This window comes from Macaca nemestrina, chromosome 5 (genome assembly GCF_043159975.1).
Source record: "Macaca nemestrina isolate mMacNem1 chromosome 5, mMacNem.hap1, whole genome shotgun sequence".
In the NCBI taxonomy this organism is placed as follows: domain Eukaryota; kingdom Metazoa; phylum Chordata; class Mammalia; order Primates; family Cercopithecidae; genus Macaca; species Macaca nemestrina.
The window spans coordinates 133,194,015-133,207,071 of record NC_092129.1 but is presented as its reverse complement, the minus strand read 5'-3'; the positions used below and the strand labels follow the sequence as shown (position 1 = coordinate 133,207,071).

The window sequence follows — 13,057 nt, the reverse complement described above, 5'->3', positions numbered from 1 at the left end:
GTGTGGGGGTAGGGTGGGGATCCTGGGTATCTCTCACGTCCAGGAGTTCCAGACCAGCTTGGGCAATATAGGAGAGCCCCACCCCTACCATCTCTAAAAAAAAAAGAAAAAAGAAAAAAAGCCGGGCATGGGGGTGCGCGCCTGTAGTCCCGGTTACTTGAGGGGCTGAGGTGGGAGCCTGAAAAGTCGAGGCGAGCCACTGCACTGTATTCTGAGCTACAGAGCGAGACTCATGGGGCGGGTGGGGGGCGGTGGGTGGGAGGGAAGAGGCAGGGGGAGCGGGGAGACAGAGAGGGAGAGAGAGAAAAGGAGGAGGGGGAGGAGGAGGAGGACGACGAGGACACTCTGTGACACACTGTCCTCCAGAGATACAGATTCTGGCATTCTAAAGGAAGAAGGACAAAGAAACCAAAACCAGTTTATCCAAGGCTTCAACTTTTCAGTCTGACTCTTTGATCTACATTCCATTATTTTGGTAGCATGGTGGGAGTGGATTCGGAGTGGACACAGACCCTTTTCAGGATTAGATCAGATAATTAAAATGCAAACAAACTTCTTTATTCCTTCACCTCAAGGAGCGTCCTTGGAAAGTAAACACACTTTGGGGCATTTCAAGGGGGGCGCAGTGAAAGGGTGTCCTTTGTGCCTCAGCTCCAGAGAAAAACGAAAGGTGGGTGGGAAACTAGGATAGAGGTGAAAAGTAAAAGGGGACTGAATCAGCGAATGACAAAGGGAGCAGGGCTCCGCACAGGAGTAGGAGGAAGAAGAGGAGTGACTGGGGCTTGTGTCAAGCTTCCTCTGAATGGTTAGACAGCTGCCAGGTGGGAGAGGCGGAGGGCGAGGAGGCGGGTTCCACACGCGGTTGGACTGGGGCTGATCCAGTCTTCAGCTCTCGCGGGCTGGGAGTCCGGGGCAGCGGCAGAGGCCACACCCAGGGCTGGCTGGTCCCGCGCTTTCCGGAGCTCAGCAGGCGCTTGCTGCTTGAACTGGCCAAAGAAAGAACGAATGAATGACCCTTTTGCCAGGATGGAGACCCGAGGGCCTCAGGGAGCTGCGAATCCCATGGACTCCTCCCGCAGCCTGGGGGACCTCGGGTCTTTTCCGCGCGAGGTGGGGCGCGGGGCCCCGCTGGCTCCGGGCGCCCGGAATCCCGCGACGGCTGGGGCGAGCCGAAGCCAGGGCGGCGGCCACGAGGACAGATCGGCAGGTCGGGCCCTCGGACCTTGGGCCGGAGAGGAATTGGACCGTGAGTCCTGGGTCAGAGAGAAAGTACTCTTTCTCCTGCACCCAGAGAGGTGGTTAGGGACTCAAGGGGACCCTGAACGGGAAAAGGTGGCCGGTGCAAAGGACCTTCCTCACGCGGCGGGTGGAGAAGACCACGGCGAGGAGCCCAGCTATCCTTCTGTCTCTCAACGAGAAAAGCGAATTTCTGGCAGGCGTGTAGCCCCGCCGCGGGACCCAGCAGACCCACCCAAATACGTGCTTGTGCGGGTGGAGGATTATCAGCTAACACAAGAAGTGTTGCAGACCTCGTGGGCCAAGGGTCGCATGACCACCAGGACTGAGGAGCACTCCGTGACCGCGCTCACTTTTCGCAGCAGTAGAGAGGGACAGCCTGGGGGACACCGGGCCCCTGCTGAACCCCGGAATCTCCAGGAACGAACAGGGGCACCCCGCGTTCACGCCGCGGAGAGGAGGGTTTCACCGTCTCCAGGGACCTTGCTCGAGGAGATTAAACTCTAAAGAGTAACCCGAGAAATGTTCCGGGATGGTGGATGAGCGATCATCCTTAAAAGAAAATGCTATTCTGGGAACTCCAACCAGCAATTAACCTGCAGAAGGAACCTTTTGAGAGGCTGGCGCAGAGCTTCAGGCAGGCAGATTAAGAACTGTAAGCAGCATAATACCTCCTTTGTGGCTTGAATTCCTTGGCGGTGTGGGGACCTAAGTCATTCAGAAGAAGGGGAGAAAAAATATTTTCAGATTGACAGAATGTGGGAGTTTTGAGATGAGAAAACCTGTTGTTAATTTGCATTTTGGAATAACTCAATTGATCTCTTTTCTGTTCCCCCCACGCCACCCCGCACTCTTGTTTCTCTTTAGGACCTAGAGACAGAAGTGAAGTTTGAAGTCTGCTCTCTGCAAAGAGGGTGGGAGTGGGTGAAGGAGAGAGGCTTGTTTTAAAAGCCAAAAACAGAAAGTAAGAAGAAATGGGAAAATAAAACCAAAGCAGCAAGTGACTCTCTTCTGATGTGCACTTTTCATTTTTCTTCCCCACATTTCAGTGTTAGAAAGAAAAAGAGAGGAGCTAGGGAAAGAAGGAGTTGGGACAGAAGACTAAGATTTCAACATGAAATTCCATTTACAAGGCTTTACCGCAAACAATAGCTCATTTAGTCCTGTAAACATGCATTTATCATACATTTTTAATTTTAATATTAAAAATACTGCATGCAAATGTTCTGATTTAAAGGTAGATAACAATATATAGTTTGCCATAAAATGAATGCATATCTTATTCTTTTCCTCAGTTCTTCATTAATGAGACCTGTAGTCAAGAATGGATTGAAAATACCGATCTCCTGGTGTAGTTAAAAAAATCTCTTCTGGTATTGCTGAAACAACTAATTTTTCTTATTTTGTTTATTCTTCTTTATTATTAAATACCATCTGAATTAACTCTTTAGTAGTTGGCCTGGTTGAAGCTCTGCGAGGAGCAAAGCAGCCCTCTCCAGGTGAACTACTTCACTTTACCACCTGAAGGAGTATTTACTGCAAGAATTAACAAAGCAGGTAGGACTCTGGCTTTTGATGAGCAAATGGTTGCAAGGTGCCTCCTTCCCCAGTCTTCCCTTTTGCCTTCATTTTTAGTTTAGAGCTTGAAATGTTCTCAAAAGATCATCTGATCCACCTCTTGCCTCCTGGCAGGCCAGATAGATAAGACGCTCCCGTTTCACTCATGAGCCAATCTAGGCCTAGAGGTCTTGTAGCATATCTAAGTCACACAGCTAGTAATTGCATATGCTTACCAAGTGGATGAAGAATGTGATAATCTCCCTCCTAAAGGTTTGGGGTGGCCTTTAGAGGATTTATTTGACCCTTACTTAGGGGTCAAAAGATGACTGAGGATATCCTAGGTTTTCTTTTTTTCTTTTTTTGAGACAGAGTTCCACTCTTCTTGCCCAGACTGGAGTGCAATGGCAGGATCTTGGCTCACTGCAACCTCTACCTCCCGGGTTCAAGAGATTCTCCTACCTCAGCCTCCCGAGTAGCTGGGATTACAGGGATCTTGGCTCACTGCAACCTCTACCTCCCGGGTTCAAGAGATTCTCCTACCTCAGCCTCCCGAGTAGCTGGGATTACAGCCATGCACCAACACGCCCGGCTAATTTTGTATTTTTATTAGAGACCGGGTTTCTCCATCTTGGCCAGGCCGGTCTTGAACTCCTGACCTCAGGTGATCCCCCTGCCTTGGCCTCCCAAAGTGCTAGGATTACAGGTGTGAGCCACCGCGCCTGGCCGATATCGCAGGTTTTCTAACTCATGTTTGTGAGAAGTACTAGAGAATCACCTTAATGTTCCTGAATCCTGCAAGGCCTCTTGGCTGGAGAATCATCACTAGCAGTTCTTAGGCCTCAGAGACCCTCACTTGGGAGAGGAATTCAGCATCTGAGCTCATCTGTGTTCAAAACTGCTTGACAGGTAGAAAAGATTCATCCCTTAAGGTGAATCTCTTTTCCTTAACAACCCTGCCTGACTCCAATGGTAGATTAACCTGTTTGGCACGTAAGTTTCAGACCTGAGCTTATTTATTTGGTTGAATCATCACATGCCCAGGTGACTGATCATTGAATATGGAGAACAAAAAAAGTCTCTCCCAATAACCAAAAATGGCAAGTAGCATCACTCAGCTGCTTCCTCTGGAGGCAAGCTCTGGAGGTCAGCTGCTTGGGTTCAAAACTGGCTCTACCTCTTTATGAACTGTGTGCCCTCGGGCAAGCTGCCTTATCTCTGTGTGCCTCTGTATCCTGATTTGTTAATTGGGGACAATAAATAGTAGTAACTTCATAGAGGGTTTTTTTTTTTTTTTTTTTTAAGGGTTAAGTTAAACAAAAATACTTAGAACCTTGCCTGTCATACAATAAATGCTCAAAGTTAGTTAAATTTTTTATTATTAGCATGGTTATTATTTAGTTCACTTTTCATCCTAACTAGGCTTTCGTCTTTTGTTTAGTAACAAAGAGCAGAAATTGTATAACACAAGAAATCTAATTAAAGTCAAACCAGTGGTTTTTAATAAGACTGTTCTGTACTCCTGAAAGCAAGGACTTATTTCTAGCTTTTCCCAACCTTTAATGGATCAGTAAGTATATTTCTTAAATTCCTTAGAAATGACCTTCATGTCTTGTGTAGGGACTCATGGTAAGGCTCAAAGGACTAAGGTACACTATGCTTAAGAGTCATTGAAGAGATTTTAGTACTGCCTAGTTCTGGGCAGATGGGAGCTTTGAATACTTTCTTTAACCTGTCAGGTTAGTTTGTTTTCCCTCTGGGGCTTTAAATCTGATGCCCTGTTGTCTAGAAAAGCAAAATAGACACAATTGGTTTGCATTTTGTCTTTCAGCCAAAAATGTGTTTAGCCAGGTTAGCTTAACTCCTTTAAACCAAATATGTTTGAGCTAATTATTTTTTTTTTCCTTTCCTCACTGTGTTTCAAGCAAAGAAAATTTATTTTTAAAGTGCTTACTGAACTTCCCGATTAACCGCATGCAACATGTTTATAGATTTCATTTAATATAGAGTTCTTTCTCATTGGAAACAAAAAGTAGTAAAGTCGAAATACTGTTGAATTTGCTTCACAGATGTTCCTGATCCAAGCAGAACCCTGTTATTTGAAGAGCCTGAGAAATCTTATCCCATTTAGAAGTGTCCTGGGAGTGCATCCAAAGTGAAACTTGGGCATCCTCAATACTAAGAAATCTCTGAGAATGGCTGGGTCTTGGCTCTTTGATCTTACCTCTACTCCACTGAAAAATGCGATTATCTAAAATTGTGTTAGGTGGATGAACCACATCAAAGACTTCCAGAAGCCACTCCAGTGACCATAAGACAAATGTCAGAATCGCATAACCACCAGGATCAGGCAAGTGTCATCCTCTCTTAAAAATATTTGTTTACAACCGCGATCTCCTTTTGGGAATCATTACATTTGACTTGCTGCTTATTTTTGTTGGACGTTTCCAGTGCTTGGCGATAAAACTTGATGTGGCTCTTTGCTTTGAAAAAGAAAAAAAAACTTTTTATTAAAAGAAAAAGTTATACACACTGCATAAAAATTGGGGAAATGTTATGAAGACAAAGAAAATTATAATAAAGGAAACAAAAACTTACAGATGACCCCAAATCTCTTTTAATATTTGGCAAGTTTCAAATATGAGTTTTTTTGTTTTGTTTTGTTTTTGTTTTATAAAGACAGCACCTTGCTATGTTGCCCAGGCTAGTCTTAAAATCCTGGACTCAAGCAATCCTCCTGCCTTGACCTCCCAACACGCTGGGCTTATAGGCATCAGCCACCATGCCTGGCCAAGTATGGTTTTATTTTATTATATCTTCATGTGTATACACCTACATATATACATACATTTTTCTAAACTATGTAAAGTAGTATTAATGTAACCTCTGTATATTCCTGAATATTGTCTTTATATAAACAAACATATACTGATGCTACTCATGATGTGTTCTGTGAAACAGCAGCATGGGCATCTCCAAGAAGGTTTTTAGAAACGTGGAATCTGAGGCCCCATTCTAGATCTACTGAATCAGAATTCGCATTTTATCAAGATCATTGGATGATTCACATTAAAGTTTGAGAAGCATTGACATATTCTCATATTTAGTTCTGTATTCTATTTTGTCACTTACCAAAACTAAAAGGTTTTTTTTTTTATTCTGTGTTCCCAATTAATTGTTAACAATGCCATGAAGATAATAATTTGTAGAATTTTGAAAACACTTAAAGATTACAGGAGGGTGAAAGATAGAGGATATGAATTGGTAAATTGGCAAAGAGATCTCTATGAAGTTTTATAGTGTCTTTTTAAAAGAGCCTTATTATTTGAAAGTTTGCCCTAATGAACCATTGACTCACCATTGGATTTCAAACTATTTCAGAAATGTGGCTATTTCGTTCTCTAGGAATATGAAATAATATGTTATCAAAAACTCCTGTAAGGGTGAAAAAGCAGGAAGTCATTAACATATTGCACAACTGCAACTCTGCAGGCTGAGTCAGAACTTGTCAGCCACTTGTGATGAATTGAGAGGAGTGGGGAAAAGGTGGAGCCAGAATTTGAATCAACTGATTCAGATAAGTAAACAAAGGGCTGTGCCTCTTGAACACCGTGACATCTCTATAACTGCAGTCAGTACTTTGCTCTGTAATTAGGGAGGGCAAATCTGTGAATATACTTCTCTAGATGAAGATAAAGTCCAGATTACTTTGGAGAGAGTAAGGAGTTATGATTGGTTTTCAGGCATTATGCAGCCAGTAGTCACAAATAAAACATTAAGACTTGGTTATCTTCAAAGCAAGGAATTAACCAAATTCAAACTTACATTTCTAACCTTAAAACAAAACAAGAGGCGGAGCATGGTGGCTCACGCCTGTAATCCCAGCGCTTTGGGAGGCCCGAGGCTGGTGGATCACCTGAGGTCGGGAGTTCAAGACCAGCCTGACCAACATGGAGAAACCCTGTCTCTACTAAAAACACTGAATCAGCTGGGGTGGTGGCGCATGCCCGTAATCCCAGCTACTCGGGAGGCTGAGGCAGGAGAATCACTTGAACCCGGGAGATGGAGATTGCGGTGAGCCAAGATCGTGCCATTGCACTCTAGCCTAGGCAACAAGAGCGAAACTCCGTCTCAAAAACAAACAGACAAACAAAAAACAGAACAAGAGTCTTTGAGGTGACTGCAGCCCTCCCAAAAATAGAACAAACAGAGGCTGTGTTTGCAGAGCTTGGTATAATAAAAGAGTCAGCCAGCATCATTTGTGCTTGGCAGGGAAGCAAAGGCAGGTAGGGCAATAGGAAAGCTTTGTAGTGGCCAAGATGATCTTACCAATTCCTCAGCTTGACTAAATTTTAGATAAGCTTCTTCTTGACTTAGGTCCCTGACTTTCCCTTTCTTAGAGCATTTACTTTAGACGACTTTCAGTTGTAAATTCTTTCTCTGCCTCTTTGAAATGTAAGTCTAAGAAAGATCCAGGTATGTCTTTCTTAAGGACCTAGGAGCCATTCCTTTGAAATGTAATCACCAAAAACAAACAAACAAAAAACCCAGAGGTCCCTAACTATCAGTCTCTGTGGGAGGGTGGAAGCCCAGCTTCTCAAAGTGCCAATCAGCAAACATAGATGGCATAATCACATTGACCAGTGTCCCTTTTAACATTGTCTCGTAGTTTTTCACTAGCTCACCTTAATGCTTAAAACGTTCCCACCTTTTGTTTCAAAGGAATTGAGTTCAATCTCTCTCCTGAATGCAATAGTTTTTGTTTTTTTGTTTGTTTTTTGAGACAGAGTCTCGCTGTGTCGTCCAGGCTGGAGAGCAGTGGTGCAATCTTGACTCACTGCAACCTCTGCCTCCCGGGTTCAAGCGATTTTCCTGCCTCAGCCTCCTGAGTAGCTGAGACTACAAGTACATGCCACTACGCCCAACTATTTTTTTTTTTTCACTTTTTTAATTTTTAGTAGAGATGGGGTTTCACCATGTTGGCCAGGCTGGTCTCAAACTGCTGGCCTTAAATGATCCACTTGCCTTGGCCTCCCAAAGTGCTAGGATAACAGGTGTGAGCCACCATGCCTGGCCGCTAATGCAATAGTCTTGAATAAAGTTTTCCTTGCTTATTTAACGCTGTCCCATGCAATTACTCTTTAGCAATAGTGGAAAAAGAAAGGCTTTAGTTATGCTCTGCTTGGAGCCTATTGGCATGGGGGAGCTGGAGGCAGGTGATCTAGAAGGACAGCTTCTTATATGACTGGTTTAGGGATTTCTTAGGTGGGCCCTGAGTTGGAAAAAAGAGAGAGAGAGAAGCTGGCAGTCACTGACCAAGTCCTGACCTTTTGAGCTGATTGCTCCAGAGGCTGTGGTTTGACTTCCCAGGTTGTGACTTTGTCACAAAACTTGTAGGTTGGAATTCTGTAATAAATGGTATCAATCTCATAAGTTTTTTTCAAGGATTCAGGTGAATAAAAAAATTCTTAGAACAGTATCTGGCATATAGTAAATACTCAAAATTAACTATTATTATAATTAGTAGTAGTGGTAGTGGTAATGTGTTGTTCAGTTTACTTTTCATTCTAGTTATTAGGCTTTAGTCTTTAATGACAAAGAGCAGAAGACATAGAACACACACACACACACACACGCAGAAATCAAATCCAAACCAGTGGTTTTTACTAAGACTCTTTTCTGTCTTTTTTCATATTTCACCATATATGATCTGGTCATTGTCCATACATATACTCAGGCTTTCATTTGTGTTAAACCAACCCTGAAGACCGAGTTAGAAACTGAAAAATCCAGTCATAAAATTCTGGAAGATTTAGTCACAGATTTATTTTATGGAGATAATCACATTATACTTGTTTATTAGAAACATCCAGAATGCGGCCTTGCAAGTAGCTTTTTTATGGAGGTGAAATATGCTTTGGCATAGTTTAATCCTGTTGACATCCAAAATGCTATGTAATGGACTAGTGCCACCTACTGAAAGCAAAGTCAAGTCTGTGTAAGTCCATCTAGGCATGGGGTATTACCTAGTGGTCACTGGGGTTACAGCATACATAAGCATTACCTTAAGACTGCATGACTTGTTCCTAGCCCAAACCCCTGAGTGTTAAATTTGCTTTGTGTGACCATTGGACCATCCTTAGGCCATTTTCTACCTTCAAAACATCTTGTGACTTTGAGCGTATTTGGAAAGGCCACGAGGTCCATGGAAAAGTGGGCACAACTGCATATCTTGAATTCGACTTACTTGGAAGAGGACAAATGAGGTATAAGGGGTACCACTGGCTTTTTAACAAAGCTAGAGAACTTTCAGGGAGGACTTCAGAATACAGTCAACTTCTGTAAGGATTCTCTAACTGGTGTCCCTGTGTCAGGAAAAGCCCTAAGCCTACCTGTGGACTTTCCAATCCAGCCTCAATGTTATCCCAGGCCCCTGAGGTTGTAGGGTTTATGCTATAGTCTTTCTATCCTAACTGGGTGGAATAATGTACAAAGTTACAAATGAAATAAATAACCTTTTATTAGAAATTGGTAAGGCCGGGCGCAGTGGTTCATGCCTTTAATCCCAGCACTTTTGGAGGCTGACGTGGGTGGATCGCCTGAGGTCTGGAGTTCGAAACCAGCCTGACTAACATGGTGAAACCCTGTCTCTACCAAAAATAGAAAAAATTAGCCAGATGTGGTGGTGCACACTTGTAATCCCAGCTACTCGGGTGACTGAGGCAGGAGACTTGCTTGAACCTGGGAGGCAGAGGTTGCAGTGAGCTGAGATCGCGCCACTGCACTCCAGCCTGGGCGACAGAGCGAGACTCCGTCTCAAAAAAACAAAAAACAAAAAACAAAAAAAAAAAAAAAGAAAGAGATTGCTCATTTCTCTCCCTGGTTGGGATTCTGTTGGAGTAGAAGAAAGGGGATTCTCTGACCTGTATATTCAGTGGCATGCCAAGGACCAAACAATGGGTGGGGTTTGCTCGGGAGAGAACAATAAGCAGTGCTTGTCATTAGAGATTTTAAAACAATGATAAAGCCAGACTAAAAGTCTTTCTGATTTCTTTTTTTAGATGGAGTCTCACTCTTGTTGCCCAGGCTGGAGTGCAATGGCGCAATCTCAGCTCACTGCAACCTCTTGCCTCTTGGGTTCAAGCTATTGTCCTGCCTCAGTCTCCTGAGTAGCTGGGATTACAGGAATGCGCCACCACGCCCGGCTAATTTTTGTACTTTTAGTAGAGACGAGGTTTTGCCGTGTTGGCCAGGCTGGTCTCGAACTCTTGACCTCAGGTGATCTGCCCGCCTCAGCCTCCCAAAGTGCTGGGATTACAGGCTTGAGCCACCGAGCCTGGCCTCTCTTTTTATTACTGTCATGTGGTTAGTGATAAAATGCTTCTATCTGAAAACAAATTTATTGTTTTAAATTCTAAAAAATTCTCATGATTATTGCTTAAATTGTAATAAAGCAGATGTAATTTTCAAATTAGCATATTTTAATTCTTCTTTACTATATTTTTTCTATGTGGAAGATCATTGAAAAGCCTCTGTGTTGTCCTCCTAATATCTCTATCCCTCTGTCACTGTCTGTCTGTCTGTCTCTCTCTCTCAATCTGTCTCACACATAGACTCAACTAAATGCATTCATTGTGAGAGTAATTTTTTTTTTTTCTTTTTGAGATAGAGTCTTGCTGTGTCGCCCAGGCTGGAGTTTAGTGGCATGATCTCAGCTCACTGCAACCTCTGCCTCCTGGGTTCAAGCGATTCTCATGCCTCAGCCTACCAGGTAGCTGAGATTACAGATGCGTGCCGCCAAACCTGGTTAATTCTTGTATTTTTAATAGAGACAGAGTTTTACTGTGTTGACCAGGCTGGTCTTGAACTCCTGACCTCAGGTAATCCCCCTGCCTTGGCCTCCCAAAGTGCTGGGATTACAGGCATGAGCCACTGCGCCTGGTTGGGTTCAGATCTTTAGAGCTCACTTTGAGTGTGCCTTGTGTCTCCAATCCCTGTATATAAATACCTGCATTTCAATAACAAATTTAACATAAACAATACCACAGCAATTTTGGCATCTGAGGAAGAGAACTTGAGTTACTTCAATCATGCCATTATATATGACTTATTATGTGTAACATTTTAAATAAGGAAACACCAAAATGTATTATTTTTGATCAGTGTAAATTTATTTCACAGCTGAGCTGTTTTACTGGATTTGTGTAATGTCTTTAATTAAAATGTATTTTTAAAAAAAAAAAAATAGAGATGGAGTCTCGCTCTGTCACCCAGTCTGGAATGTAGTGGCATCATTGTCACTCACTGCCTCAAACTCCTTGGCTCAAGTGGTCCTCCCACCTCAGCCTCCCAAGTAGCTGGAGCTATCGGCACAAGCTACCATGCCTGGCTATCCTTTTTTGTTGTTATTATTTTTTAAGCTAAGGAATGAATCAAGAAAATAAAACATTGCATGACTGGTACGATTTAGTTGTCTTAATTGTTTCTTCATATCATTTGGATCTGTGTCTCTGCCCAAATCTCATGTTGAATTATAATCCCCAATGTTAGAGGTGGGGCTTGGTGGGAGGTGATTGGATCATGGGGGTGGTTTCCTATGAATGGCTTAGCACCATCCCCTTGGTGCTGCTCTTGCAGTGTGTGAGTGCTCACAAGATCTAGTTTAAATGTGTGTAGTACCTCCCTTCTCTCTCTCTTGTTCCTGCTCCCACCATGTAAGACAACCTGCTCCCACTTTGTCTTCCACCATGATTGAAAGCTTGCTGAGGCCTCCCCGGAAGCAGAAGCCACTATACTTCCTGTACAGCCTGCAGAAACATGAGCCAGTTAAAACTCTTCTCTTTATAAATTACCCATTCTCAGGTATTTCTTTATGGCAGTGTGAGAATGGACTAATACATTTCTTTTGCAGATATTTCAGTTTTATTAAAATTTACTTATTAACTTGACATTTACATGAAATATTTTTATATCAGACTGTAACCAAAAGAGCAAAGTTATTATTTGTTTTACTTTATGATTACTAAAAGTTATTTTCTCATATTAATATAAAAATTGACTGTTTCTGATGGCAGATACACTAAGTACATCACTGCCAATATACAGTCATAGAGTCCTAAATATGGAAGGAAGATAGGGTTGCAACTAAAATTATATATATATATTTTTTTGAGACAGTGTCTCACTCTGTCACCCAGGCTGGAGTGCAGTGGCACAATCTCGGCTCACTACAACCTCTGCCCCCTGGGCTCAAGTAATCCTCCCACCTCAATCTTCCAAGTGGCTGGTACTACAGGCTTGCACCACCATGCCTGGCTATATTTTATATTTTTAGTAGAGATGGGGTTTCACCACGTTGGCCAGGCTGGTGTCAAAGTCCTGACGTCAGGTGATCTGCCCACCTCAGCCTCCCGAGTAACTGGGGCCACAAGTGTGTGCCAACACACCACCACACCCAGCTACTATTTTTTTTTTTTTTTTGTATTTTTAGTAGAAATGGGGTCCCACCATGTTGCCCAGGCTAGATTTCTTGATCTGTAATTAAAGCTGTTATATTCCCTGCAAGAGAAAGTAGTCCACTATTTCAGGGGTCTCCAGTCCCCGGGTCACAGGCTGGTATTGCTCTGTAGTTCCTCATTTAGGAATTCCTCATTAAAGAATGAGGCCACACAGCAGGAGGTGAGCGGCAGGCAAGTGAGCAAGCTTCATCTGTGTTTACAGCTGTTCCCCATCACTCCCATTACTGCCTGAGCTCTGCCTCCTGTCGGATCAGCAGCGGCATTGGGTTCTCGTCTAGGAACATGAATCCTATTGTGAACTATGCATGTGAGGGATCTAGGCTGAGTGCTCCTTATGAGAATCTAATGCCTGATGATCTGAGGTGGAGCTGAGGCAGTGATGCTAGCAGTGGGGGGCAGCTACAAATACAGATTAGCATTAGCAGAGAGGGTTGACTGCACAGAGACCATAATCAGTTGCTTGCAGACTCGTATCAAAACCCTATCGGTGAGTGGCAAGTGACAATTAACCTGCCTCTGGTAGCAGGCTTTGTAGTGGCAAGTGAGTTGTACTTCAATTGTACAGCTGCATCTGGTGGCCTTAAGTCTGTTTGAAACAACTTCAAATCTCCATATGTTCTGGATCAAAGTCAAGGTGGAATATCCTAAGATTCCCGCAAAAGAAAGCACTGAAAAGCCTACTTCCATTTTCAATATCTTATCTTTGTGAAGCAGGGTTTTCTGCAGTGGCTGCAGCCAAAATGAGA

General features: G+C 43.3%; 1 protein-coding gene across 3 annotated transcripts; it reads left to right on the top strand.

The window, feature by feature from the left end:
• The first annotated feature begins 863 nt into the window (after nucleotides 1-863).
• Nucleotides 864-11,255, top strand: C5H6orf141 (chromosome 5 C6orf141 homolog). Of its 3 annotated transcripts, XM_011756871.3 has the most exons (3): nucleotides 864-1,891; nucleotides 2,532-2,793; nucleotides 4,863-11,255. In XM_011756871.3, the coding sequence occupies exon 1, from the start codon at nucleotides 1,006-1,008 to the stop codon at nucleotides 1,741-1,743; it is 738 nt and encodes a 245-aa protein (XP_011755173.1). In that variant the 5' UTR covers nucleotides 864-1,005; the 3' UTR covers nucleotides 1,744-1,891; nucleotides 2,532-2,793; nucleotides 4,863-11,255. The 3 variants fall into 3 exon arrangements, with proteins under 3 accessions (XP_011755173.1, XP_011755174.1, XP_024651537.1); XM_011756872.3 differs by lacking the exon at nucleotides 2,532-2,793; XM_024795769.2 differs by having other exon boundaries at nucleotides 868-2,793.
• The last annotated feature ends 1,802 nt before the right edge of the window (nucleotides 11,256-13,057 follow it).

Coding starts and splice junctions, on each gene's coding strand:
- C5H6orf141 (XM_011756872.3), top strand. CDS start 1,006: ATGAATGACCCTTTTGCCAGGATGGAGACCCGAGGGCCTCAGGGAGCT.